This window comes from Podarcis liolepis, assembly GCF_965112155.1.
Source record: "Podarcis liolepis genome assembly, chromosome: 1".
NCBI lineage: Eukaryota > Metazoa > Chordata > Lepidosauria > Squamata > Lacertidae > Podarcis > Podarcis liolepis.
Window position 1 is genome coordinate 4,688,636 of NC_139554.1, and position 27,362 is coordinate 4,715,997.

Consider the following 27,362-nt stretch of genomic DNA (forward strand, 5'->3'; position numbering starts at 1 on the left):
GGCGTCTGGCTGGCCCCCCGTGCGAAGAGGAGACCGGACCAGATGGACCATGGCCTGATCCGGCAGCCAGGCTCTCCTCCTGGTCCACTGCGCCCCTCTCTGCGCGACGTGCCTGCGCCCAAGCAGCGGGATCCAGCTGTTCCGATGCGCGCCGGGCACCAAGGCCGCATCCCCGACGGGGCGGGCAGCCAGCGGCGCTGCAGCAGCTGCGCCCGCCGAGCCTCTAACGAGCTCCAGATGTTGCCGTCGGGGGGTGGAGTGTGGGGGGGTTACTGGCATCCTCTCTAGTCCAGGAGGGCTTGATTGGCCGCTGCCCGGGCTCCGGGCAGCCAATGGAGAGGCGGGAGAGGCGCCTCCGGCCCCGCCCTGCCCTGGGCCAGCTGCCGGGACTCGAGGGGGCGGCCGTGGGCTTCGCGCCTCCCGCTCCGGAGCTGCGCCCGCCCCGCCCGCTTCCCCTTCCTCCTCCTCCTCCTCCTCCCGGAGCAAGTCCATTGCGAGGGCCATGCTGGGGGAAGCCGCGCTGCCCGGGCTCTTCCTCCTCCTCCTCCTGCAGCTGCCGGGCTGGGGGGCTGCGCTGCCCCGAGAGCAGCTCTTCCCCTTCGGGCCCCCGCGCGGCGACCGGCAGCTGCCCGACGGCGACGACGAGACCTCGGCTCCCGTGCAGCTGCCCAGCCCGCTGCTCTACTACGAGACCCGATTCAGCCAGGTCTATGTAAGTCCGACGCCCCATAGAGAGAGGGAGAGAGATCGGGGGACTTGGGGGGAGAGGAGCAGGGCATTCGTCTAGGGCAGCCTTCGCCAAGCGGGTGCCCCGCAGATCTTGCTGGACGGGACGGGGATGGATGAGCCCTGCAGCTGTTGGGCGGGGCTGATGGGGGTTGTGCCCTCCAGGTGTTTTGGATGGAGCCAACAAGGGGTTGTCTTTGCCCTCCAGATGTTGGATGGGGCTGTACCCTCCAGATTTTGGTGGGCAGGGTGTTTGGGTGTTGTCTGTGCCCTCCAGATATTGGGGGCTGACGGGGCTGCCCTCCAGATGTGCCATCCGGGGCGGATGGGAGTTGCCATCCATCAACATCTGGAGGGCACCAGCTTGGCAAAGGCTGGTGTCAGGCTCCTGGTTGGAGGATGGTGCCAGCCCCAGGGAGAAGCCAAGGACTCACCCCCCCATGGCACCACCACCCTGCTGAGCCAGCCCAGAGCTGTGCCAGATGCCAGAGGCAGGGAGGGGTCCTTGGCCGGGCATCTGTTTGCCCAGGACATTCCTGGGCACTCAATAAGAACTCTGTCCCTTTCCGAATATCTTTTTCCAAGCCGGCGCTCCGTCCCTCGACACACGCTGCAAAATCTCTGTCGCCAGTTCCTCTCCAGTGATGACACATCCATTTAGCCGGGTGGCCCTTTGGCCTTTGCAAACGAGGACTTGTCTTGAGACCCTTCCCCAATGCAGTTGGGGGTCTACAATGCTCCCCCTGCTCAGAGTAGCTGCATTGAAACAGACAGACATAGCAAACTTGGGTAAATTAACTTTGATGCTCTGCTCCAAGCACAACCCTGTGTAAATGTAGGGTGGCTGTGCTGCTGTGGTGATCCACTTTGGGTCCGGCTTTGAGCTGGCAGCTGGTCCCGATCCACCGATTGAAGGCCGAATTCTGCCCTGAGCTTCCTCTCTCCACATCTACTTATTTGAAAAATGCAAACGAAAACCTGCTAGATTTTAATAACTAAAAGGAAATAAAATCAACAGCTTTCCATCTGCAGATGTGTTTTCTTAACCTTGATAGTGAGTTGGTGCTGCTCCCATTTTATGGATGAGAAACTGAGGCTGAAAGGCAGAAGCCTGCCCACAGCCTCCTGTGGCAGAAGCAGACACACAGTTTCCTTGTGAGTAAGGTTGTTATTGTTGAGCCTGGAAGTTCCCAGGCTCCATTCTTATCCACAGTTGTAAACTCACCAGGCAGTCTTGAGCAAACCTCCACTTTCCTAGCTGCCTCCCACTTAATCTGGGGAATTTTCCTTGCAGGGTTGTTTTAAGGATTCCTGCAGAATGCTCTGATTATTTTTATGGGCTGCTTGCAAGTGGAGTTTTTAAGCAGTATACGGACGTATTATTTTATTTCTGTACCTACCCCTCCTCCCATCTGGGAGCTCAAGGCAGTTTATCATGCAGTAAAATCTCTGTCGCAAAAATATTTCACAATTGCATTAAAAACTGCAATCTAACATTTTTCAATTGCTGGGTCCCGGGGATGCTAAATCCCCGAAGGCTCAGGTGAATAAAATAAGCCCATAACTGTGCATAAAAGGGAGTACAGTGGGCGCTCGGGTTGCGAACGTGATCCGTGCGAAATGCACATTTGCAACCCGCAGCGGCATGTCTGCGCATGCTCGGGTTGCGATTCACTGCTTCTGCACATGTGCAAAGTGTGATTCTGCACATGTGCGACCGCCGAAACCCAGAAGTAACCCCTTCCGGTTTGCGGCAGTCCGCAACCTGAAAAAATGCAACCTGAAGCATCTGTAACCTGAGGTATGATTGTAATAAGGAGGACAGCAGCATTTCCCAAGGGAAGGAGCTCAGAATCTGGGAGTCACCATGGAGAAGGCTGTCCCACCCCAAACTTTCCCTAGTGGTGACACCAATTGATCTCATTCCACAGGCCAGTCAGTATTAATTTCCCTGATTATCTCTCCGGCAACTGGGACCTAAATCTTTCTTACATTTCTCCATCCGGCTACGAGTAAGCAATTAGATGCCTGTGATTCACTTAATGCATAAATTTGCCCAATTCTCTTTTAAAGCCATCTAAAGGTCAGGGTCCATCACTGCCTCATGTGGCAAGGAGTTCCAGGGTTTAACTCTGTGCTGTGTAAAGATTATCTTTTCTCTGCCCCAAATCTTCCAACATTCATTGGATGTCCACAAGTTATTGTGTTACACGAGAGGGAGGGAAGCTTTTTCTCTCCATTCTCTCCACGCCATGCATAAATTTATAAAATTCTATCATGTTGCTCCTTCCTTGCTTTTTCATTAAATGAAAAAGTCCTAAATGCTGCAACCATTCCTCAAAGGGCAGTTGCTCTGTCCCCTCCACCATTTTGGTTGCCATTTTCTGAACCTTTTCCAACTCCTACCGTATCCTTTTGAGGTGAGGAAACCAGAACTGTACAAACGGTTAGCCCAGAGATGGAAGGAAGGAAAAGTTCCCCCCAGAGAGGAATGGAAGATCAAACTGATGGACTATGTGGAGATGGCGGAAATGACTGGGCTGGGAAAATCAGAAACCAGGAAGGACAGAATTTCTATAAAGAATGGGGGGAATTTATAACTTACCTTGGAGACCACTGGAAACAGTTGAGCTCCTAAGCAGGATTTAAATAACACTTATAATGTAACAGGGACGCGGGTGGCGCTGTGGGTTAAACCACAGAGCCTAGGGCTTGCCGATCAGAAGGTCGGCGGTTCGAATCCCCGTGACGGGGTGAGCTCCCGTTGCTCGGTCCCTGCTCCTGCCAATCTAACATTTCGAAAGCACGTCAAAGTGCAAGTAGATAAAGAGGTACCGCTCCGGCGGGAAGGTAAACGGCGTTTCCGTGTGCTGTTCTGGTTCGCCAGAAGAGGCTTAGTCATGCTGGCCACATGACCTGGAAGCTGTCTGCCAGCTCCCTTGACCAATAAAGTGAGATGAGCACTGCTAATGGTCAGGGGTCCCTTTTCCTTTACCTTTATAATGTAACAAGAACTAGGAGTGCATGGAATATTTTTTTAAAAATGGAGTGACTTAAAATATGCAGCGAAAAAAGATTAGTGATGGAGGGGTGGGGGAAATTCCAGAGATTCAATTGATTCTTTGTTTATCTTTCTATGATTTATGATTTTGAATGTCACTTTTAATTTGTAAAACTAAATAAAAATTTATGATGAGAACCGTACAAACCTTTAGTCTTCCACTGCATTTGATATTTGATCACTTTATTCATTCTTCTTTGACCTGGCTCCCTGACAGGTTGGGACCAATGGGATCATTTCCACCCAGGACTTCCCTAGAGAGACCCAGTATGTGGATGATGATTTCCCCACGGACTTCCCCGCGGTTGCTCCTTTCCTGTCGGACATCGACACCAGTGGCGGGAGGGGCAAAATCTATTACCGCCTGGACGACTCCAGGGAGGTGACAGATCGGGCCGCCCAGCTAATCCAGGCTGGATTCCCCAGCGCGGACGGGTTTGCCCCACGCCACACCTTCATCGCTACCTGGGAGAACGTGGGGGCCTACGAAGAGGTCAGCCAGAACTCGGAGCCTTCCAAACAGGTGAGGCGATGGTTTATGACGTCTGCATTTCTGGCAATTTCTGCTTGGGGTGCTCCTTGGGGTGCGCCAGTGTGGTGTAGTGGTTAAGAGCAGTGGACTCGTAATCTGGTGAACTGGGTTCGATTCCCTGCTCCTCCACATGCAGCTGCTGGGTGACCTTGGGCCAGTCACACTTCTCTGAAGTCTCTCAGCCCCACTCACCTCACAGAGTGTTTGTTGTGGGGGAGGAAGGGAAAAAGGAGATTGTTAGCCGCTTTTAGACTCCTTCGGGTAGTGATAAAGCGGGATATCAAATCCAAACTCTTCTTCTTCGTCTCCTGTCATTGGCCAAGCTGTTGGGATCCTATAGGGCATTTGATACAATAGAGAGGGAAGAGATACGGACAGCCGCTGCTCCCATTGGGATGGAAATGGAAAGGTGATTTGGTGTCAGGACCAGGTCAACAATAAATCACATGGTGTCAGTGAAGTTAACTCTGTATTCAAGGAAACAAGGACTGCTCCGGCGTTCAGGCTTAGCGATCCCAGCAACTCTTCCTGGTAGCACAAGTGCTGGATCTGGCAGCACTCAGTGCTCTTTGAAACCCTGGAGAGAGGCTGCCGGTCAGTGTCGAACAAGATGGCTCAGCTGTCTGACTCAGTTTAAGGCAGCTGCCTAGGAAAAGGCAAAGAGGGCTTTCCGTTTTGGGAAAGTCTGACTGCTTTTGTTTTGTTAACCGTTTTAACCTCTGCCTTGTTTTGTTGGGTGGGTGGGGGATGTCTCTGTGAATGATTCATTCCCGTGTCTGTTGGGAACGAAAGGCATGTTTCAGATTTTCCGCCACGCATGGAAATGAAGGCCCTAATGGCATTCCTGTAACGAGGTAGGTCTGCAGATATCTATTTTTAAATCGATTTGCGCACATTTAAAAACAACACGAAAGGGCTGTAACTCAGTGGGGGTGCCTCTGGTGTGCATGCAAAAAGTCCTGTTGTTGTGTTTGTTAATGTTATTTCTATCCCACCTTCTTCCCACCGAGCCTCAAGGCGGCTTACACAAATTAAATCGACACAGATATAATGCAAAATACTTAAAACATGTACAGCCGTACCTTGGTTCTCGAACGTAATCCGTTCCAAAAGTCCATTAGACTTCCGAAACGTTTGAAAACCAAGGAGTGGCTTCCGATTGGCTGCAGGAGCTTCCTGTACTCAAGTAGAAGCCTTGTCGGATGTTCGGCGTCCGAAAAACGTTTGAAAACATTCCGGGTTTTCGCTGTTCGGGAGCCAAAATGAATAGAATTAAAGCCACACACACACACACACACACACACACACACACACACACACACAGTGTGTGTGTTAATATGCTGGTTCAGTCCCTATCACCATCAGGTTGGGCTGTGAATGTCCCTTGCCAGAAACCCTGGAACTGCCAGTCAGTGTGGGCAACACTGAGGTATATGGCAAGTGGTCTGGCTCAGCATCAGGCAGCTTCCCAAGTCGCATAACCGTGGCGTGCTGTTGTGTTTTTAAATGCCAGGGAACATGCGAAAGTGGAGGTAGCCAATGTGAGCGCCCTCACCCCAGACGGTTGCAGAATTGTTCGCCTTCAGGCCCCCAGATCCTCAGAGCGCCAAGCTGCCTCTTCCTGTCAAAGACCATGGGGTGGGAGAAACAATCATAGAGTTGGGAGGGCACCAAGGGTCATCTAGTCCAGCCCCGCAGCAGTGCAGGAATCTCAGCTAAAGAATCCATGACAGAAGGAACAGCGGCGTAGCGTGGGTTGTCAGCACCCAGGGCAAGGCAAGTAATTTGCGCCCCCTAACCCCTAACCTGCCGCCGCTGCCAGCTTCTTCTTGCTGCTGCCTGGTCTGGTGTGGTGTGGTTCTCTCCCGCGCTCAGCGCTGCGTTGGGCGGCCGCTGCACTGTCCCTCCCCCAGATAGTCCCTCGCTCTCTCTCCGCACCGCACGCCTGGCACCCACCCCCTCCACAGTGGGCGGCGACCCAGCGGCTCGGATCGGATTCGCACAGCCAGCACTGCAGTGAGAGAGAGTGAGTGAGCCAGGTAGGGGCAGAGAGCTGCGAGTGCGAGCGCCCCCCCCCGATGTTGCGCCCAGTGCGGCCGGGCCCCCCTGCACCCCCACGTTACGCCACTGAGAAGGAATTTCCAAGCTCTGCTTAAAAACCTGCAAGGAAGGAGAATCTACAAGCAGATCGTTCCACTGGCGTAGGCTGCCAGAGATTCTGCGTTGAAGAATTGGGTCTCAGCCGCCCTCTGGAGTTGAGGAAACCGGATTCGGGCTGGCAGAATTTGCCCTCCGTTTGAACAAATGTTGGGTGCTCAGAGTCCATCGAGGGTGGCTTAGGAACAAGCAAGTCAAGCTGACCTTTGCCCTTGCCCTTTGACGCTTGACCCCACCGGAACACTGTTATCTGTCAGATTTCCCATTTAACTCTGGGTTTAATCCTGCGTGTTTAGATGGAAACCTCCAGGAAGAACCCAGCTTTGTGCTGAGGCCACCGTCCTGTGATTTCCGCTTGCCGGATGGGACAACGCCCCCATCTCCTCTACACTGCATGCCGTTCTGGGGTTTCTCACGACCCCCCCGAGCCCATTTTGGGGTGCACAGGGGGAAGGGGGGAAAACCCCATTGTGCAAGCGGAAGTCCTTGTGCAACGAGACTCATTTGCTGTACACTGTGCTCTGTTTGTTCGTTTGCTTAAGGGAAGAATCCACAGGGAATGCTCTCCTCCCGAAACTCTGCTGAAATGAATCTGGGAAAATGCCAGGCATTGCAAGTAGGCTCGGGCCAGAGATTCCCAGCAGATCATGTCCTTTGGAACTCCTTGCCTCTTGATAATCAGGCAGGGATCTTCACTGTACAGTGGTACCTCAGGTTACATATGCTTCAGGTTACATACGCTTCAGGTTACAGACTCTGCTAACCCAGAAATAGTGCTTCAGGTTAAGAACTTTGCTTCAGGATGAGAACAGAAATCGTGCTCCGGCGGCGTGGCGGCAGCAGGAGGCCCCATTAGTTAAAGTGGTGCTTCAGGTTAAGAACAGTTTCAGGTTAAGAACAGACCTCCGGGACGAATTAAGTACTTAACCTGAGGTACCACTGTACTCTTTTCGGCGAGTGCGAAAAACATTTTTGTTCAGACGAGCCCACCCAGATGCTTAGAAAGTTAATGTGAGTGCTATTCCATTTTAGTTTTTAAACTTTTGTATGTTTAGAAACTTGGCGTGAGTTTTAACCTGCTTTTAGTCTCTTGTCATCTTAAGCTTCCTGCAAGTCTTAAATTATTGCTGTTAGTTTTTTTGGGTGACAATTTCATCGCTTTTCGTCAACCTCTTTGAGTGTTTTTTTTAAATAATAATAAGGTTTTTTAATTGAGATTTTCCCATAACATAGTAAAATTGCAGCTCTAAAAGATACAGAACAAAAACAGAAGAAGGAAAGAAAGGAACCATAGGAATAAGGAGAGGAAAGAGCGAGAAAGAGAAAATAAAGAAAGCAAAATAAAAGAAACATTAGCCAAAAATACAAAAGAGGAATTTCTTCTTCATGAAACAACAGCCTGCTGGATCGAGAGCAACTCTTCCCTCCTGTGGTTTCCAGCGGCTGTTACTCAGAAGCAAAAATCTTGGGCCTTAGGCTCTGCAGGGCTGCTACCAGCCAGAGCAGACACTATCTGCTTAGATAGCCCAAAGGTTGGATTTGCTCTTGGGCTGGAGAGGCCGCCTCCTTACCTGAAGCTAAGCAGCTCAATAGAAATGACAGTTTGTCTCAGTTTGCCAAACACGACCACTTCTGGAGGAAAGCTTGTGGCTGTCAGGAACATCTGAATTATTTTCAAGGGAATGCTGTGAAATTCGTTGCTACACATTTTGAGATTTCCCCCCTCTCCTTTTCCACTTCTTTTTCATTCTGACAAAGGCATGGCTTCATCAGAGCCAGAGCCCTTGGCTACGTCCAACAATACTATCTTTTTTATTTGTTTACTTAACATTTGCAAAGCTCTTTTTTTTGAGTTCGAGAGGAAAATCCCCCAAAGGCTCTTGCTGAAATCCTTATCAGCCGGAGCGGGGATGTCCATAGTTTCTGCATTCCAGATCTCCAGGCACATATTTCGACATGCGGCCACGACGGCCTCAGGCACTGCCTTCCGGCCCCGCAATAATTCTGATACCCTCTAGCACGAAGGTCTTCTTGGGTGCAGAAGGTGCTTGCTCAGGAAACACGAGGTTATCGGTGAAGGAGACACTCTCCCTGAGGAAGGGTGACGTCTATGATAGGAATGTTATGGTCTTAGATATATGGTAATGTTCATAACTGCACATACATAGATCAGCACAGGAAGACCAACCGGGAACCATTTTGAGTCCTAAACTGACCAAATGTTTTCTCTGCAAGGTCAAAATGGAAAAGCCTCCCCATTGTCTCTTCCTTCACAAATCCTGTCTTAAGGGTATGTCTGTGTTTGAATAAGGGTTCCAGTTACAGATAGGTAGCCGTGTTGGTCTGCCATAGTCAAAATAAAAAAAATCCTTCCAGTAGCACCTTAAAGACCAACTAAGTTAGTTCTTGGTATGAGCTTTCGTGTGCATGCACACTTCTTCAGATACACTGAAACAGAAGTTGCCAGATCCTTCTATATAGTGAGAAGGTGGGGAGGGGTATTACTCAGAAGGGTGGTGGGAATGGGAGATTGGCAGATAGCTGAGATGAGCCTGTTGACGACTCTTAACGACTGCAATAGGTCTTACAGGAAAAGGCAAGGGGTGAGAAGGTGAAAAATGGCTTAGTCATGTATAATGAGATAAGAATCCAATGCCTTTGTTCAGACCAGGTCTCTCCATGGTTTTAAAACCACCCTTCTGAGTAATACCCCTCCCCACCTTCTCACTATATAGAAGGATCTGGCAACTTCTGTTTCAGTGTATCTGAAGAAGTGTGCATGCACACGAAAGCTCATACCAAGAACTAACTTAGTTGGTCTTTAAGGTGCTACTGGAAGGAATTTTTTTAATTTTGAATAAGGGTGTGAGCTTTATCATTACAAAAGACTGGCCAGGCTCCTCAGGCAATCCAATCAAGTAACCTGCCAGACAGGAAATAAACAAGGGTAAGAGAAAAACAATATTGAAATTTCTGTTTTAAGATCACCTTTTCTGTGATGTATCTGAGGGGTGGTCTTAGGGTTACACCCCTCACGTGATGTATGTATGATGTTTCTGGGGGTGGTCTTGATCTAGAGGAGGGAATTTCAAAAGTCTTTATAAGCCCTTGCACAGCATTTTTCTGGGTCCTTCTCTTTTCCTGCGTGTGAGGGGAGCACCCTGTTGCAACAGATCAATAAAGATCAAGCTTACTAGTTGCTTTGCTTCTCAATATTCTCTGCTTGGCCTCTGTTATCCTCTCCTACCAATAGGGAACCTATGTAAGGACTCTATATGGGCTCTTGGATACCCCATAAGGGAAAAGGGCATATTTTTATTTACAACAGATGGCAACCACGACACGTCGATCCTCCGCCTCTCCGGGAAGCATCCCAGACAACAACGCCAGGCCATTTCAGATTGTAAGCTCCTCGGGGCAGAGAACTACCCTCTTGGGCTGGGGAAGCTTTAATAGGTCAAGGGAAGTAATAGTGCCACTGTATTCTGCTCTGGTCAGACCTCACCTGGAGTACTGTGTCCAGTTCTGGGCACCACAATTCAAGAAGGACACTGACAAACTGGAACGTGTCCAGAGGAGGGCAACCAAAATGGTCAAAGGCCTGGAAACGATGCCTTATGAGGAACGGCTAAGGGAGCTGGGCATGTTTAGCCTGGAGAAGAGGAGGTTAAGGGGTGATATGATAGCCATGTTCAAATATATAAAAGGATGTCACATAGAGGAGGGAGAAAGGTTGTTTTCTGCTGCTCCAGAGAAGCGGACACGGAGCAATGGATCCAAACTACAAGAAAGAAGATTCCACCTAAACATTAGGAAGAACTTCCTGACAGTAAGAGCTGTTGGACAGTGGAATTTGCTGCCAAGGAGTGTGGTGGAGTCTCCTACTTTGGAGGTCTTTAAGCAGAGGCTTGACAACCATATGTCAGGAGTGCTCTGATGGTGTTTCCTGCTTGGCAGGGGGTTGGACTCGATGGCCCTTGTGGTCTCTTCCAACTCTATGATTCTATGATTCTATGATGGGTTGCGTTCTCTCAAGGCCGGCCTCCTGGGGGCCTTATGCCAGAGGTGGGAGGGGCCCTGAGGCACCACTGGGCGGGGCCAAAGGCGGGACTTGTTACCTATAGTGCATAGGTAAAAGGTACAGTGGTACCTCTGGTTACGAACGGGATCCGTTCCGGAGTCCCGTTTGCAACACGAGCAGAACGCAACCCGCGTCTGCTCATGTGTGGGTCACGATTCGCCGCATCTGCACATGCGCGTGATGTCATTTTGCACGTCTGCACATGCGCAAGCAGTGAAACCCGGAAGTAATCCTTTCTAGTACTTCTGAGTCACTGCGGGACGCAACCTGAAAAAACGTATCATGAAGCAAACGCAACACGAGGTATGACTGTAATGGTAAAGGACCCCTGGACGGTAACGTCCAGTCAAAAGTGACTATGGGGTTGTGGCGCTCATCTCGCTTTCAGGCCAAGGGAGCCGGCATTTGTCCACAGACAGCTTTCTGGGTCGTGTAGCCAGCAGGACTAAACTGCTTCTGGTGCAACGGGACACCGTGGCGGAAACCAGAGCGCACGGAAATGCCGTTTACCTTCCCGCCACAGTGACACCTATTTATCTACTTGCACTGGTGTGCTTTCGAACTGCTAGGTTGGCAGGAGCTGGAACAGAGCAACGGGAGCTCACCCGGTCGCGGGGATTCGAAACGCCGACCTTCCGATTGGCAAGCCCAAGAGGCTCAGTGGTTTAGACCACAGAGCCACCCGCGTCCTTTGTACATTGGAGCCTCTTGCAGTTCAAAGGCACCTTACCAGGTTTGTGCTCAGATCCTGTTTGCAGGTGTAATAAATGAAAATCTGCCCTTATTCCCTTAAGGGAGACACAAGAGCCCTTATAGAGTCCATTGTAGGTTCTCCATCGATCGGAGAAAATAACAGGGGCCAACCAGAGAATATTGAGAAGCAAAGCAGCTCATAAGCCTGATCTTTATTGAACTGTTGCAACAGGGTGCTCCCCTCACACGCAGGAAAGGAGGAGGACCCAGAACCAAGGTGTGGCTGCCCTTATATAGACATTTTAAATTGCCCACCCTGGAGTCCAAGACCACCCCCAGACACATCATACATACAACACAGAAGGCGTGTAGCTCAAGACCACCCCCCAGACACATCATACCTTCATCACAGAAAGGGCGGTCTACAGCAGAAATCTGAGCATGTTGTTTATCTCCTGTTGTTGTTTATCTCCTGTCTGGAAGGTAACCTGTTAATGCATACTTGATTGGATATCCTGGGGAGCCTGGCCAGTCTTTTGCAGTGACAAATACTTAGTTCCTGAGCCAGGTCACAGGCTCACCCTATTCATACACAGACATACCCTTAAGACAGGATTTGTGAAGGAAAAGACAATGGGGAGGCTTTTCCGTTTTCCTTTGACCTTGCCGAGAAACATTTGGTCAGTTTGGGAGCCAAAATGGCTCCAGGGCTGCCCTCCTGTGCTGCCTCAGACATGTGGCCCATACATTTATGTATGTGTTTGCCTGGCAAGTCCATGAATATATATATAAGACCTTAATTTTTTATTTCACGGGCTATTGGCTTCACCCAGCAGCCTCTCCTTATGGGTGAAGGACGGCTTGTTGTTGTTGTTTAGTCGTTTAGTCGTGTCCGACTCTTCGTGACCTCCTGGACCAGAGCACACCAGGCGCTCCTGTCTTCCACTGCCTCCCGCAGTTTGGTCAAACTCATGCTGGTGGCTTCGAGAACACTGTCCCACCATTTTGTTCTCTGTCGTCCCCTTCTCCTTGTGCCCTCCATCTTTCCCAACACCAGGGTCTTTTCCAGGGAGTCTTCTCTTCTCATGAGGTGGCCAAAGTCTTAGAGCCTCAGCTTCAGGATCTGTCCTTCCAGTGAGCACTCAGGGCTGATTTCCTTAAGAATGGAGAGGTTTGATCTTCTTGCAGTCCATGGGACTCTCCAGAGTCTCCTCCAGCACCAGAATACAAAAGCATCCATTCTTCGGTGATCAGCCTTCTTTATGGTGAAGGACGGCTTATAAATACTTAAAAGAAACAAATTGTTGCTTACATACAGAGTCAAATGTATATCCTGTCTCCTTCCTTCCAAACGAGCCCAGGGCCGCAAGCGTCAAATGAGAACGCACCTTAAAAACATCTTCAAAATGATTGCTGGGTGGGAAAGGTCTCAGCTTCAAAGGGTTGTTGAAAGAGGAAGGTCTAAAGGAGGCGCCCCAAAGGATACAGGATACAGTGCCAGTCTAATAGTCTAGGAGAGGAAATCCTTACGCATCTGAAATATTGTGGGAGAGATGTTCTGCCACGCAGGGTTTTTTCCTCTACTAAATTTGGCACAGCCGTCGAAGTTTAAGGGGTCAAATCAACCAGAGCCTGATCTAAAGGCGATGAGACATATAAGGAAATGGAAAGGATTGGGCCTGAAAAAGAATGGAGGGGTCAACAGGGAAAGGAAAGGAAATCCATCTTGGAAAATGTGTGTGTGGAGGAGAAGGAGAAGGTTTAAGGACAAGGAAGAAGTGCCTCTGAGCATGTGCAGAGTTCTGTGTCGTCCTCGTTGGTTTTCACAACCAGCCTCCACCCACGTGCCTGGGCTGAGTCCGAGGGCCCGTTTCCAAGCAAGCTTGCATCCACAACTTCTCCCATTTTTGGGAATCGGCGATTGCGTCTCTTGAGCTTCTTTTGGCTTGGGTGAAAACTGGAATCTCTCTTGCGGCTCCCGAGGGGGAGATAATCCAAAAACGGATTTATTTCCCCTCCTTGCAGCTGAGTCGAGATTAAAAGGCAGGGAGATAAGACGGGAGGGAGATGAATGATACCAAACAGGGCAGTTTTACAAGGCGTTTTGAGCAGCAGCCTTCTGGGAAAGGAGGAGCGGAAGAAATGGAATCTGCCCATGCAGACCTTTACTCCTTAACTGGAGTTGTGCAGCAAAGCTGACCCCTCCCTTGATCTGATAATCTAGGGCAGGGGTCTGCAACCTTTAAGACAAAAAGAGCCACTTGGACCCATTTCCGAAGAAACAAAAACTGGGAGCCGCAAAACTCGTCATTATAAAAATAACTTTTTTGTCACTTTTTAATTATTTCTTTGTTTGACCCCTCAGAATTACTCCTCCTCATAGAAATAAACGTTAAATTAACAAGTTACCTTTTTTTTGGTGTGTGTTCTTCACTCCCCTTCAAAACAGTGACCAGCGTACATGCCCCCTTTCAATGCAGTGACCAGCGTACATGCCCCTTACTATGTAGCGGGCGGGCGGGAAGGTGACGTCGGGACGGTGCGTGACTAACGCACACACCGCCCCCATGCGACGTCACAGCCAGTACAGCGCCCGCCACAGTGGGGAGTGTCGGGGCGCACAATGCGCCTCCTCCCCTCGCTAGTATCCGCCCCGGAGCCGCGGCAAAGGTGTAAAAGAGCCATGTGCGGCTCCGGAGCCGCGGGTTGCAGACCCCTGATCTAGGGCCATGCCACTGCTGTGTTCTGTATCTGGTGCAGAATTAGATTCATAGAACTATGAAGTTGGAAGGGCCCCAAAGTGCCTTGCAATGAAGGAACCAATCTATTTCTTTTAATCACCATCCTCACCAACTTTATTGCACTAGCTAAAGGCCATGGCATCATTCACAATGGGAACAAAAAGAAAAGCAACACTAACCATAAAAACATCAGGCACTGCAGATGCAATAAACCACAATCACGTCTCCTAGAAATTATTTGTTGCATACGATAGAATAGCAAGGTAGAATGTGCCAGCTTAAATGTCCGAATCACCTTTGCAACTGACTGCTATTTTATCTAGTTCTTTTCTCCCGATCTTCTTAGCTGCCAACGCATGTAGTGCTACTTTATAAGTTACGAAGTCATGTTTCTTTTGATGCCCAGTTTTGAGATGTCCAGCGTCAGTTTTGCAAATGAGCAGGCGAGCGACCGGCTCCAGGCCTCTGCAGGGGGAAGATGCCCTGTTTGCAGAAAGTGGATTGAAACTCCAACTGCTTCTTGCAAACAGACTTCAAAGCTAGCTTCTCCATCCCCAAGGAGGGGGGGAGGCGGCTTTCCTGCCAGCGCTCATCAGCTGTTTGGCACTGGCAGAGAGCTCCATGTGGAAAGGAGCAACCGGGAGCTCACTTTATGCCCCTAGTTTTCCCCTGCCCCACACCTGATGCCTGTTCTCTGCTTTGATCGGAATAGGATTAATTTTGGGTCTCTGCACTTTGCTTCCGCAGCACAACACCTTCCAAGCAGTCTTGGCCTACAGCGATTCGGATGCCTATGCCCTCTTCCTCTACCCCGAGGATGGGGTCCAGTTCTTTGGGACACGGCCCAAAGAATCCTACAACGTCCACCTGGAGCTGCCGGCCAGAGTCGGCTTCAGCAGAGGGGACTATCAGCGCCGGGAAGGGCCATACCACAGCGTCACCAGCAGTGAGCAGTCCGTCAAGAACCTCTACCAGTAAGTAACTGGTGTGCTGTCTGGTTCTACCTCCAAGCATCTTACTGTATTTTTTCGTTCTATAAGACGCACTTTTCCCCTCCTAAAAAGCAAGGGGAACTGTGCGTGCGTCTTGTGGAGAGAATGCAGGCTGCGCAGCTGTCGCTGAAGCCAGAACAGCAAGAGGGATTGCTGCGCAGTGAAAGCACCGATCCCTCTTGCTCTCCTGGAACACTCCCCCTGCCCTGAAGAGGCTTGGCGCAGCTATGCCAGATGCCAGAACAGCAAGAGGGATCGCTGTTTTCTCCGCGCAGTGATCCCTCTTGCTGTTCTGACTTTGCTTCGCTGGAGAGGTGCTGCGCAGAGAGGGAGAACTGTGCAGCGCCCCTTTAGTGAAGCGGGAGGATAAACGGAGACCCTTCCATTTCTCCTCCCACTTTGCTGGAGAGGCGCTGCGCAGATTCAGAATATTTTTTTTCTTGTTGTCCTCCTCTAAAACTAGGTGCGTCTTATGGTCGGGTGCGTCTTATGGAGCGAAAAATACGGTCATTTCCTTCTGCCTTTGCAGTTTGTGGGTATGTGCCAAATGTTGATCTCTTTGAAGGGTTTGGCAGGGAAATTCCAGGGGAGAGCCTGGCCTTTAGGGTCAGGGCTGCTTGCCCACCGAGGGGAAGGAACCAGTCCTTTTCTGCCCAAAAGGACTCCCCTTTGGAGAAAGGGTGCAGCGCTTGGCAGTGCTTTTAGTTTGGGGAAAAAGTGAATCAGAGGCGAATAACTTGGTGTCGTCCACAGTTTGGGAACCACCGCAGTGTGTAAACAAAGGAATTGGCACCGGGTGCGGAATCTGCCCTCCACAGAACTTTGCTTTCATTGAACACATTTCCAGGGAGTGAGGCTTCCCCATGTTGCAACAGCTGCAAAACAAATGATGAAAAGTCTGCAAAATTATGCACATCTGCCCAGCTCGTTACAGGTTGCAGAATCCAACACTTCTGGGTGCAGAATTTGGAGAAGAGTTCTGATTTATTTGTGTTTAAAGCTTCACAGCCAAAAAGTTAGATTTGTTTTTGAACCTCTTGCACTCTGACACCAAACAAGCATGCCAGTCTGCCTTATCAGAAAGCGGAGTTGCGTTTGGATCTGGTGTCAGAAGTTGCATGCAAACTTTGTTTGTGTTAGCTGGCTGTTTCCTTAGATAATGCCATGCCTGCTGGGTGATACGTGATGTTCTGCCCCTCTTTCCAAATTTGGGTTCAAAGAGAGGCCAGCACTGTGCGGAAAACCTGTGGGAAAACATCCTTCTCGGACAGTGATGTTGTTGCAAACCTGCTAAGGTCACTCTTTTGACTGCTGGCATCCTGCCCTTGACCGGCGTGTGTTCTTGCCATGTGGTACAAACTGGGTACAAACTGTGAACGCGAGTGGCGCTGTGGTCTAAACCACTGAGCCTCGTGGGCCTGCCAATCGGAAGGTCGGCGGTTCGAATCCCTGTGATGGAGTGCACTTCCGTTGCTCTGTCGCAGCTCCTGCCAACCTAGCAGTCCGAAAGCACACCAGTGCAAGTAGATAAATAGGTACTGCTGCAGCGGGGAAAGTAAGTGGCGTTTCCCTGCGCTCTGGTTTCCGTCACAATGTTGTGTTGTGCCAGAAGCGGTTTAGTCCTGCTGGCCACGTGACCTGGAAAGCTGTCTGTGGACAAACACCGGCTCCTTAGCCTGAAAGCAAGATGAGCGGCGCAACCCCATAGTTGCCCTTGACCGGACTTAGCCATCCAGGGGTCCTTTACCTTTACCTTTTTTTTTACAAACTGTGTCTATGTTGGATGCCCAATCTGAAGGATACCCCAGCCACTCTGGCGGCTTCTAACAAAGATCAAAAATACATCAAAATGTCACACATTTAAAAACTTCCCTGAACAGGGCTGCCTTCAGATGTCTTCTAAATGTCAGACAGTTGTTTATTTCCTTGCTATCTGGTGGGAGGGCGTTCCACAGGGCGGGCGCCACTACTGAGAAGGCCCTCTGCCTGGTTCCCTGTAGCTTTGCTTCTCACAGTGAGGGAACCACCAGAAGGCCCTTGGAGCTGGACCTCAGCATCCGGGCAGAATGATGGGGGTGGAGACACTCCTTCAGGTCTGCTGGGCCGAGGCCTTTTAGGGCTTTCAAGGTCAACACCAACACTTTGAACTGTGCTCGGAAACATACTTTTATTTAAAATACATCTCTGGGTTATTTGTGGGGCCTGCCTGGTGCTCTTGCATAGAACGCTGTGTCCCTTTATTTAAAATGCATCGCTGGGTTCTTTGTTCATTTCCCCCTCCGGCCCCCCCACAAGGTCTGAGGGACAGTGGACCGCACCCCTGCTGAAAAAGTTTGCCAACCCCTGCACTAGATGATTCTCGGGGTACCTTCCAATTCTACAATTCTATGATTCTGTGATGACGTATCTGCCGAAGAACCCTGACATAAGAACATAAGGACTCTGTTGGGTCAAAGCAGTGGCCTTGCTAGTTCAATCCTGTATCTTCAAGGCTGCTAGTAAATTAAACAATTGACCATTTGTGGCCTTTTCTTGCCAGCTCAAATCTGCTTCCTAATCGCACAGCCGGTCCTCGTAAAAGGTCTCAGGGTACCAAACCCCTGATCTGGACATTTGCAGCAGCGATGCTTCACAGCAGCTTCAGCTGGCATTAGAAGGAGTTTTGGGACCGGGAGGGGGAGGCGGGTATTTAGAAATTTCCTTGAAACGTGACCGACTTGAGGAGCCGGGCCTGTAAAACCGCAGCTGCCGTCTCCATTTCCCACTGTTATCAAATGCCAGCTGTTCTCTGGCTTGGAGTTGGCTGACATGAGGAAAGGGGAGAGGAATGTGCGAATATCCGAGGCCTCGGAGGAGCATTCAGGGGCTGTGAAGGGAGATCTTGTTTGCTTCTAGATGCTTAGGGGACCTGCAGCCTGCCAGCTTTTTTTGCGGCTCCGAATCCGCCCAGCGTTTTGCACAACTGTCGTGGAAGAAAGCTGTGGAGAATGTACACAATCTCTGCCTCCCTGGCCCTCCTCTCATTCCCAGACTGGCATCTTATCTTTGTTGTTTAGTCGTTCAGTCGTGTCCGACTCTTTGTGACCCCCTGGACCAGAGCACGCCAGGCACTTCTGTCTTCCACTGCCTCCCGCACCAACTCATGCTGGTCTCTTCAAGAACACTGTCCATCCATCTCGTCCTCTGTCGTCCCCTTCTCCTTGTGCCCTCCATCTTTCCCAACATCAGGGTCTTTTCCAGGGAGTCTTCTCTTCTCGTGAGGTGGCCAAAGTCTTGGAGCCTCAGCTTCAGGATCTGTCCTTCCAGTGAGCACTCAGGGCTGATTTCCTTAAGAATGGAGAGGTTGGATCTTCTTGCAGTCCATGGGACTCTCAAGAGTCTCCTCCAGCACCATAATTCAAAAGCATCTATTCTTCGGCGATCAGCCATCTTTATGGTCCTGCTCTCACTTCCATACATCACTACTGGGACAACCATAGCTTTTACTATACGGACCTTTGTTGGCATCTTATCCACTTGGCTGCATATTCACCACCCAGATAGGAAATCCATCAGTTCTCAATTATCTTCCTTTCACCAGTTCTTCCTTGCCCAGGACCTGTGCAAAATCTTCCCTGGATTCTTTCCTGATGTAGTGCTCTATCTGGGCTCCTGAAGGGCCAGGTGTGCAGCCTGGGAGTCATTTTGGGCTCACAGCTCTCCATGGAGACGCAATTTTGCGTCCAGGGCAGCTGTCTACCAGCTCCATCTGGTACACAGGATGAGACCCTCGCTGACTGCAGACTGTCTGGCCAGAGTGGTGCACGCTCTAGTTATCTCCCGCTTGGATTACTGCAATGCGCTCTGCGTGGGGCTACCTTTGAAGGTGACCCGAAAACTACAACTAATCCAGAACGCAGCAGCTAGACTGGTGACTGGGAGCGGCCGCCGAGACCACATAACACCGGTCCAGAAAGACCTATATTGGCTCCTAGTACATTTCTGAGCACAGTTCAAAGTGTTGGTGCTGACCTTGAAAGCCCTAAATGGCCTCGGCCCAGTATACCTGAAGGAGCGTCTCCACCCCCATTATTCTGCCCAGACACTGAGGTCCAGCTCTGAGAAGCAAAGTTACAAGGAACCAGGCAGAGGGCCTGCTTGGTAGTGGCGCTCTCCCTGTGGAACGCCCTCTCATCAGATATCAAAGGAATAAACAACTATCTGACATTTAGAAGACATTTGAAGGCAGCCCTGTTTAGGGAAGTTTTTAAATGACTGATGTTTTAATGTATTTTTAATCTTTTGTTCCCCAGTGGCTGGAGAATAAAATAATAATAATAATAATAACAACAACAATAAGGTAAAGGGACCCCTGACCATTAGGTCCAGTCGTGGCTGACTCTGGGGTTGCTGCACTCATCTCGCTTTATTGGCCGAGGGAGCCGGCATACAGCTTCCGGGTCACGTGGCCAGCAGGACTAAGCTGCTTCTGGCGAACCAGAGCAACGCACAGAAATGCCGTTTACCTTCCCGCCGGAGTGGTACCTATTTATCTACTTGCACTTTGACATGCTTTCGACCTGTTAGGTTGGCAGGAGCAGGGACCGAGCAACGGGAGCTCACACCATCGCGGGGATTCGAACCACCGACCTTCTGATCAGCAAGTCCTAGGCTCTGTGGTTTAACCCACAGCGCCACCCACGTCCTAATAATAATAATAATAATAATAATAATCCTGATATCCCAAATGTGATATCTATCTTTCCCTGAACACCTCTGGAGCACACAGCTGCTACTCGAGAGTAGCCAATGTGGTGCCCTGCAGATGTCACTGGAATGAGCATCATCCCTGAATATTGGTCAGGCTGCCTGAGGGTCATGGAAGCTGGGATCCCAACAACACATTGAAACTACAACTCCCATCATCCCTGCTCATTGGCCAGGCTGCCTGGGGAGGTTGGACAGCGACCTGTCATGGATGTTTTAGTCCAGATTCCTGCATTGCCATGGGTCAGACTAGATGACCCTGGTGGTTCCCTCCCAACTCTGAATCTTTGATTCTAGGTCTCACTAACCAAGGTCTAACATGTACAGCATTTCAACACCTTGTATTTAGATTTAGATAAATTTATTGTCATTGTCCGTATATACACAGTATACACAACAACGAAAATCAAACACCCACCCAAAGACCGGGTTCACATATACATTTGCACGTATCTCCGAACTCTCATCCTATTTAGACATAATCTATAAAACATAACATAATCCAGAATATAGCATGACCTATTAAAAACATAACATAACCTAAAACCTATCTCATTCCTTCCACTCCCTACTTACTAAACCTTGCAACTGGCCCTGAGATCATTATTTAGTGCAATCAGAGCTCTTGGATAGAAACTATTCAGAAGGCGTGTGGTTCATGTTTTCATTGTCCTATATCTTCTGCCCGAAGGCAATAGTTCAAAGAAGTTGTGAGCAGGGTGGGTGGGATCTCTCAGAATATTATGTGACTTCTTCAAGATGCGAGACGTGAAGATCTCATCCAGGGTTGGTAGTCGGAGCCCAATAACGTTCTGGGCAATTTTAATTGTTCGCTGTAAAGCTTTTTTATCCGTTTCAGAGCTGCTCCCATACCACGATAATATACTATAGGTTAGGACACTCTCGATGGTACTATGATAATAGGACAGAAGTAGGTGCTGGGATAGATTCAGTCCCCTGAGCATTCTCAGGAAATACAACCTCCCCTGCACCTTCCTCACAACCATATTAACATTTGCAGTCCATGAGAGGTCCTCCGAGATATAAATGCCCAGGTATTTAAAACTACCAACCCTCTCCACTTCCTCGCCATTTATGTGCAATGGTAACAATACACTTTTCTTTCTCCTAAAGTCAATTATGAGTTCTTTGGGTTTTTTTGGTGTTAAGCATAAGATTATTTTCTTTACACCATTGAATTAACCCCTGTACTTCTTTCCTATAAGCAGTCTCATCGTTCTCACTGATGAGCCCCACCACTGTTGTATCATCCGCAAATTTGATGATTGTGTTGGACTTATACAGTGGGGTGCAATCAAATGTGTACAGAGAATAGAGAAAGGGACTTAGCACGCATCCCTGAGGGGCTCCTGTGCTTAATACTAGAGTAGAAGAATAGTAAGGTCCCATTCTCACTGTCTGCGGCCTATCAGTCAGGAAATTCCTTACCCACAGACAGATCTTCTGATGTATACCCAAGTTGGTCATTTTAAGAAATAACCTGTCTGGCAGAATTGTATTGAAGGCAGAACTGTAGTCCACAAACAACAGCCTTGCGTAGGTTCCCTGTCGTTCTAGATGACTCAATACAGTATGGACGGCGATGGAAATAGCATCATCAGTAGATCTATTTCTTCTGTATGCAAACTGGAACGGGTCTAAAGTGGATGGAAGACTAGCCTTAATATAATCTAGCACCAATCTCTCAAAACATTTCATAACAACAGATGTTAAGGCTATTGGTCTATAATCATTGAGAGATACCACCACTGACTGCTTGGGGACTGGCACTATAATCGATGTCTTCAGGCAGGTAGGGACATAACCCTGCAACAGGGATAGGTTGAAAATGTCCGTAAATACGCCGTAAATATTTATTACATGACATCTTAAATAATAATAATATATGTGGTGGACCTGTAAAAGGGTAAAATAGTATTGGGGAATAATCCACAATGAATTGAAAAAAAGGTTTAAAAGTACTTTTTTTTGCAAAAACCCCACCAAACTAGAGTCCTTTTTGTTGGGGATAATTCAAATGGAAATTGCCAGGTGTCAAAAAAGGCTATTTATGTACGCCACTACTGTGGCCCATATTTTAGTAGTCCAAAAATGGAAAATGAGTGAAGAATGGCAACTTAAACTGATGGAATATGCACAGCTTTTGGACCTAACATATAGAATAAGAGAACAGGTAGAACATACGTTTAAAGAAGATTGGGAAATGTTTATTGAATATATGGGGGGAAACTCTGAACACTTGAAAATGTTGGCAGCATTAAGATAAATTCAACAAGTTTTGATGGATGCAATAATGGAATACTGAATTTAATTTATTTAAAATATGCAGGGGTTTATGATATGCAAATTGAACCATGGAAAGAGAATAAGGGAAGTTTTATGGTTGTTTAATGAATATTTTAAATTGTAAAATAGAAAACTTAATAAAAATTATACACACACAAAAAGAAATCTTAAATAATATATACAATGTCCAATAATAATGACGTGTGCAACTCAGTATGTCAAAGCCAAGCAGTCCAAACATTCCTGAAATAAGTCCGTGAGAGAAGCTCTCTATGTGAATACATGTGCTGGATCTGGCCCATGGCCTGTGCTCTCTCTGCAATTCCCAAAAACTGGCGCTCACAGATATTTACTGCCTCCAGCAGCTGAACATTGCCTTGTTTATTATCGCATTTCTGTCCCGTCCTTCCTCCCGAGGGAGCCCAGGGCGGCCAACAAGAACGCAGCGAAACCATGCAATTAAAATTAAAATAAAACGAGTGAAAACATTTTAGAAGCAAGAACAATTGAGAGCATCTGAAAACAATTTAGAAGCTCACAAGGTCAAGGCTGCCAGCAACAACAGCATCTTTCAGCCGTCAAACCCTGAGCAAACAGGACCCTTTCAGAATCCCTCTTGGGAGTTAATAACAAAGGAGATAGATGCACCTCCCCAGGAAAGGGGATTCCTCAAATGGGGAGCCACCACCAAAAAGACCCTGTAAAACGATTAACCAATAGGAACCCAAGGGGAGGAGTTAGAGTTAGAGTTGTTAAGAAGTCAGTCTGGATTAGAGAAGAGAGAAAGGATAAGTCTGTGGGTTGGGCTAGTCTGATGTGAGAGAGTGAGAGAATCTGTTAAGAGGAGTCAGTCAAACAGTTGATATAATCAGTCAGAAGGTATTAGGAAGGTATAGGCTGGTAAAGAAACTAAAGTTAAGAAACTGACAAGAATATTATCTGAGAAACCTTAAACTTGTTAACGCTTATAAAATAAACTTGTTTATTAGGTTCAATTTTAATAACTGTCTGGACTCCATGTGTACCCGAGAGTAACGGGTTGGTGGCAGCGGGGAAGCGAGCACAGTGGTGGCACAGGGATCAATAGACCGTCAGATGTCCGGGGACCCTGTGCGATCGCCACAGTTTGTTGTTGTTTAGTCGTTTAGTCGTGTCCGACTCTTCATGACCCCCTGGAGCAGAGCACGCCAGGCACTCCTGTCTTTCACTGCCTTCCACAGTTTGGTCAAACTCATGCTGGTAGCTTCGAGAACACTGTCCAACCATCTTGTCCTCTGTCGTCCCCTTCTCCTTGTGCCCTCCATCTTTCCCAACATCAGGCTCTTTTCCAGGGAGTCTTCTCCTCTCATGAGGTGGCTGATTTCCTTCAGAATGGATAGGTTTGATCTTCTTGCAGTCCATGGCACTCTCAAGAGTCTCCTCCAGCACCATAATTCAAAAGCATCAATTCTTCGGCGATCAACCTTCTTTATGGTCCAGCTCTCACTTCCATACATCACTACTGGGAAAACCAGAGCTTTAACTATATGGACCTTTGTTGGCAAGGTGATGTCTCTGCTTTTTAAGATGCTGTCTAGGTTTGTCATTGCTTTTCTCCCAAGAAGCAGGCGTCTTTTAATTTCATGACCGTGTCACCATCTGCAGTGATCATGGAGCCCAAGCAAGTAAAATCCCTCACTGCCTCCATTTCTTCCCCTTCTATTTGCCAGGAGGTGATGGGACAGTAATCTAGTCCAATTCCATGCAATGCAGGAATCTCAACTAGAGCATCCACAACAGATGGGCATCCTATTCCATTACTGATCCTCGAAAAGTGGGCATTGCATTCTGCCATGTGCTGTTGCTGTTTAGGAACTACATGCATATTTTTGATGCTACTTGGGGTATTGAAGGAGCAAGAGAATTTCAGGCCTGCCAAGCTGAGCTCTGAAGAGCAAATTCCCCTGTGATCTGGATCTGCATTGCCTCGGTCCTTTGATCGTGTGGCCAACCCGTATCCCATCGCCGCTTCCCAGTTCCTCTCCAGCGGAGCTGTTTCTGCTGTTTGCAATTAGTAACATGATCCGAGCAACCCATCCGACACGGATATCCAGACTTTGCCAGTGTGGGATGGAGCCGGACCGCATTGTTTTCGCTCGTCGGCGGGGATCACGCCAAGGCAATTACACGTGCCATGATTCTGTTGGGATACTGCCAGGGAGATAAAGTCCATCATGGCCCCAAGCCGTCTGCCGGACGATCCATCGATTTCCCGTAGGCACGCAGTATCAGCAATTAGCGACATGAGTTTCTAGAAAATATCTTGCCACATTCTAGAGCTCATGCACACTCTTTATCAGCAGATAATGCACAGCCAAAAGTTGCACTCAGGAGAGCATTATTTACAAGCTTTGTTCAGCGTTGATCAGAACAAAGAAAGACATGACTGCCTGCGTCAGTGTCTCTGACAGAGAGAGAAAACGAAAGCAATAGCAAACATAAACATCCTGTCAACAGGACATGCACAGACTCTGTGACTCACAAAGCCTGCTCCCTTTTAAGGTGGAACGGAAATATCCTAACAGATTCCTCGGTCCCGAGCCCCAAAGGGATTCGTCGGTTGTCATAAAATCGCCCTTTCCTCCGAATCATGCTTTACTAGACCGTAAGCCCAGCGGGTAAGGCTACCTCTCAGTTTCCCCCCCCCAAATCTTCAGGCACAGCGTGAATGTTGAACTAATGCCACGTCAAAGTCTGTATGCTCCTGGATGGCCCACTCTCATGGATTTTTCAGCCGAGATTCTTGCATTGCAGAGGGTTGGACTAGATGACCCCTGGGTGTCCCTTTCAACTCTACAGTTCCATGAATCTATATGAATACCAGTTTCTGAAGAGGAGCAGCAGCAGGAAAGGGCTGTTGCCTCTCGGGTCCTGCTTGCAGGCTTCCCAGGGACAGCTGCTCAGCCCCACTGGGAGCCTGGAGGGTCTGGTTGCATGAATTCGCACCCTTCATGTTGAAGTTTTTTATTTTATTTTATTTTTAAAAGGTGGTTGTCAATCAGTAGCCATTGGGCTTTCACCCTTCTTCCTCAGGGCTGGAGAAAGATCTTTAGAGGCCCTAAGCCCTGGAAAGATTTTGGTGCCTCCGTATATATATCTTATTCAAAATACTTGTTGTTGTTGTTTAGTCGTCTTCGACTCTCTGTGACCCCCATGGACCAGAGCATGCCTTGGAAACTCACTTTCTTCTCTCTTTTTTTTAAAAAAGGTATTTATTGAAAAAATAAAAAATAAACATACAAAATAATAAACAATTAAAAACACACATTAATTTTCAATGACATAACTTCCATACCCTTATTTCCTCCGACCTCCTCATACTTCCCTTCTTTGTATTCCAGTTCAGTTTGTTAGTTCAGCAAATCCTTACCATTAAACCTTTACCCATTTATAATCCTTTTTTCATGTCTCCTATAACATTACAGCTGGAAACCACTTAGTTTCTATCCAACATCTTTCTAACATTCATTAATTTTACAATATTTCTTTAAATAGTCTTTAAATTTCTTCCAGTCTTCTTTCACCGACTCTTCTCCCTGGTCTCGGATTCTGCCAGTCATCTCAGCCAATTCCATGTAGTCGATCAACTCTCACTTTCTTCTCAAAGCATCTCCTTTTTATCCAGTTCCTTCTCCAGGTGGATCACATTTAGTCTAAAGTCTAGGCTATGGCCTGTCTGTTTTGGGTGGCCCTGCATGGCATAGCTAATAGCTTCTCTGAGTAATTCAAGCCCCTTCACCACGACAAGGCAGTGATCCGTGAAGGGGGTTCAAAATATAGGTAAAGGTAATGGGTGGCGCTGTGGGTTAAACCACAGAACCTAGGACCTGCTGATCAGAAGGTCGGTGGTTCGAATCCCCGCGACGGGGTGAGCTCCCGTTGCTCGGTCCCTGCTCCTGCCAACCTAGCAGTTCAAAAGCACGTCAAAGTGCAAGTAGATAAATAGGTACCACTCTGGCAGGAAGGTAAACGGCGTTTCTGTGCACTGCTCTGGTTCGCCAGAAGCGGCTTAGTCATGCTGGCCACATGACCTGGAAGCTGTACGCTGGCTCCCTCGGCCAATAAAGCGAGATGAGCGCCGCAACCCCAGAGTCGGTCACAACTGGACCTAATCTCAGAATGTGGATTTGCTGTGAAATGTGAAACTTGCAAGCTGGCAAAGGTAAAAGGATGCAGTTATCCAAAAGTTGAGAGGGTAACCACAAGACCTTTCGAACTGGTCCACATAGATTTGTGGGGTCCTGTAAAGGAACCAAGTCTGGGAGGGGCCAGGTATCTGCTGACGATGCAGGATAATTTTACGCAGAATTCCTGGACCCACGGTCTCAAATCCAAGGATGATGCAGCACAGCTGATCAAAGGATGGATTGAGGAGGTGGAACAAAGGTTTTCCACCAGAGTGCAAGCTGTCACAAGTGACAGAGGAGCCCAGTCAACAGGTTCTGCTTTGCAGAAGTTCTTTCGCAAGAAAGGGATACGTCACACAGTGACTTCACCCAATCAGTGGGGGGTGGATTAGACCACAGTGCCACCTGTGTCCTCATTCAAAATATACACAATAATAAACCATAAAATATTTTTTTTGTTTATCAAAATGAAGAAAAACCTACCGTAAGATGGAAAATAACGTTTCATTTTGTATACTTCCACTTTATTTGTATTTGAGTTTTTTTCCTCCTACTTGCTCTAATTGCAAAGTCTTTGGGGTGCCTGAGATGCCTGCATTGCAGGGGGTTGGGATAGAGGACCACTGAGGGGCCCCCTTCGACTCTACAATTCTTTGATTCTATGATCAGATTCTCAAAACTAATCTTATGTAACACACCTGCTTCTGTACTTCAGATAAGGCTCCCAGGCCGCCTTGCTGCATAGTTGCTCTGTGAAGATTTTATTTATTTATTTATTTGCACTTAATTTATTTATTATCAATGTTGCAATACATATATGAAGGATTTACATATTGATACATATATTTGTAAATTCACATTTTCACATTTCATTATGTACCCACATTTATCCATTTCTTATTTCTTACCCTGAGTCTTCCCTCCACCCGTGTGTAACTTCCTTGTTATTATTTTGTAATTTTATTATTGAGATGGTAATTTTGTATCTTAATAATTAGATATTCAATCTTATATATTTGCTTAGCTTAGTTTAGCTTAACTTTGTGAAATCCGTCTATACATATCAATAAATTCTTGTTGGAGCATCTTTTGGTCATGTATTCTTCTACACATTCCCATTCCTGTTTGAGACTTTGATTAGATTGCATTTCTGTTGACGT

At 48.1% G+C, this 27,362-nt stretch overlaps 1 protein-coding gene across 1 annotated transcript in view; it reads left to right on the forward strand.

Moving 5' to 3' along the window:
• Positions 1 to 388: 388 nt before the first annotated feature.
• Positions 389 to 27,362, forward strand: part of NID2 (nidogen 2) — an 80,714-nt gene continuing 53,740 nt past the window's right edge. Inside the window, exons 1-3 of the mRNA XM_083514156.1 lie at positions 389 to 712; positions 4,005 to 4,310; positions 14,739 to 14,965. Of these exons, the coding sequence (XP_083370282.1) occupies positions 503 to 712; positions 4,005 to 4,310; positions 14,739 to 14,965 (743 nt within the window). The 5' untranslated portion in view covers positions 389 to 502. The remainder of the gene's footprint in view (positions 713 to 4,004; positions 4,311 to 14,738; positions 14,966 to 27,362) is intronic.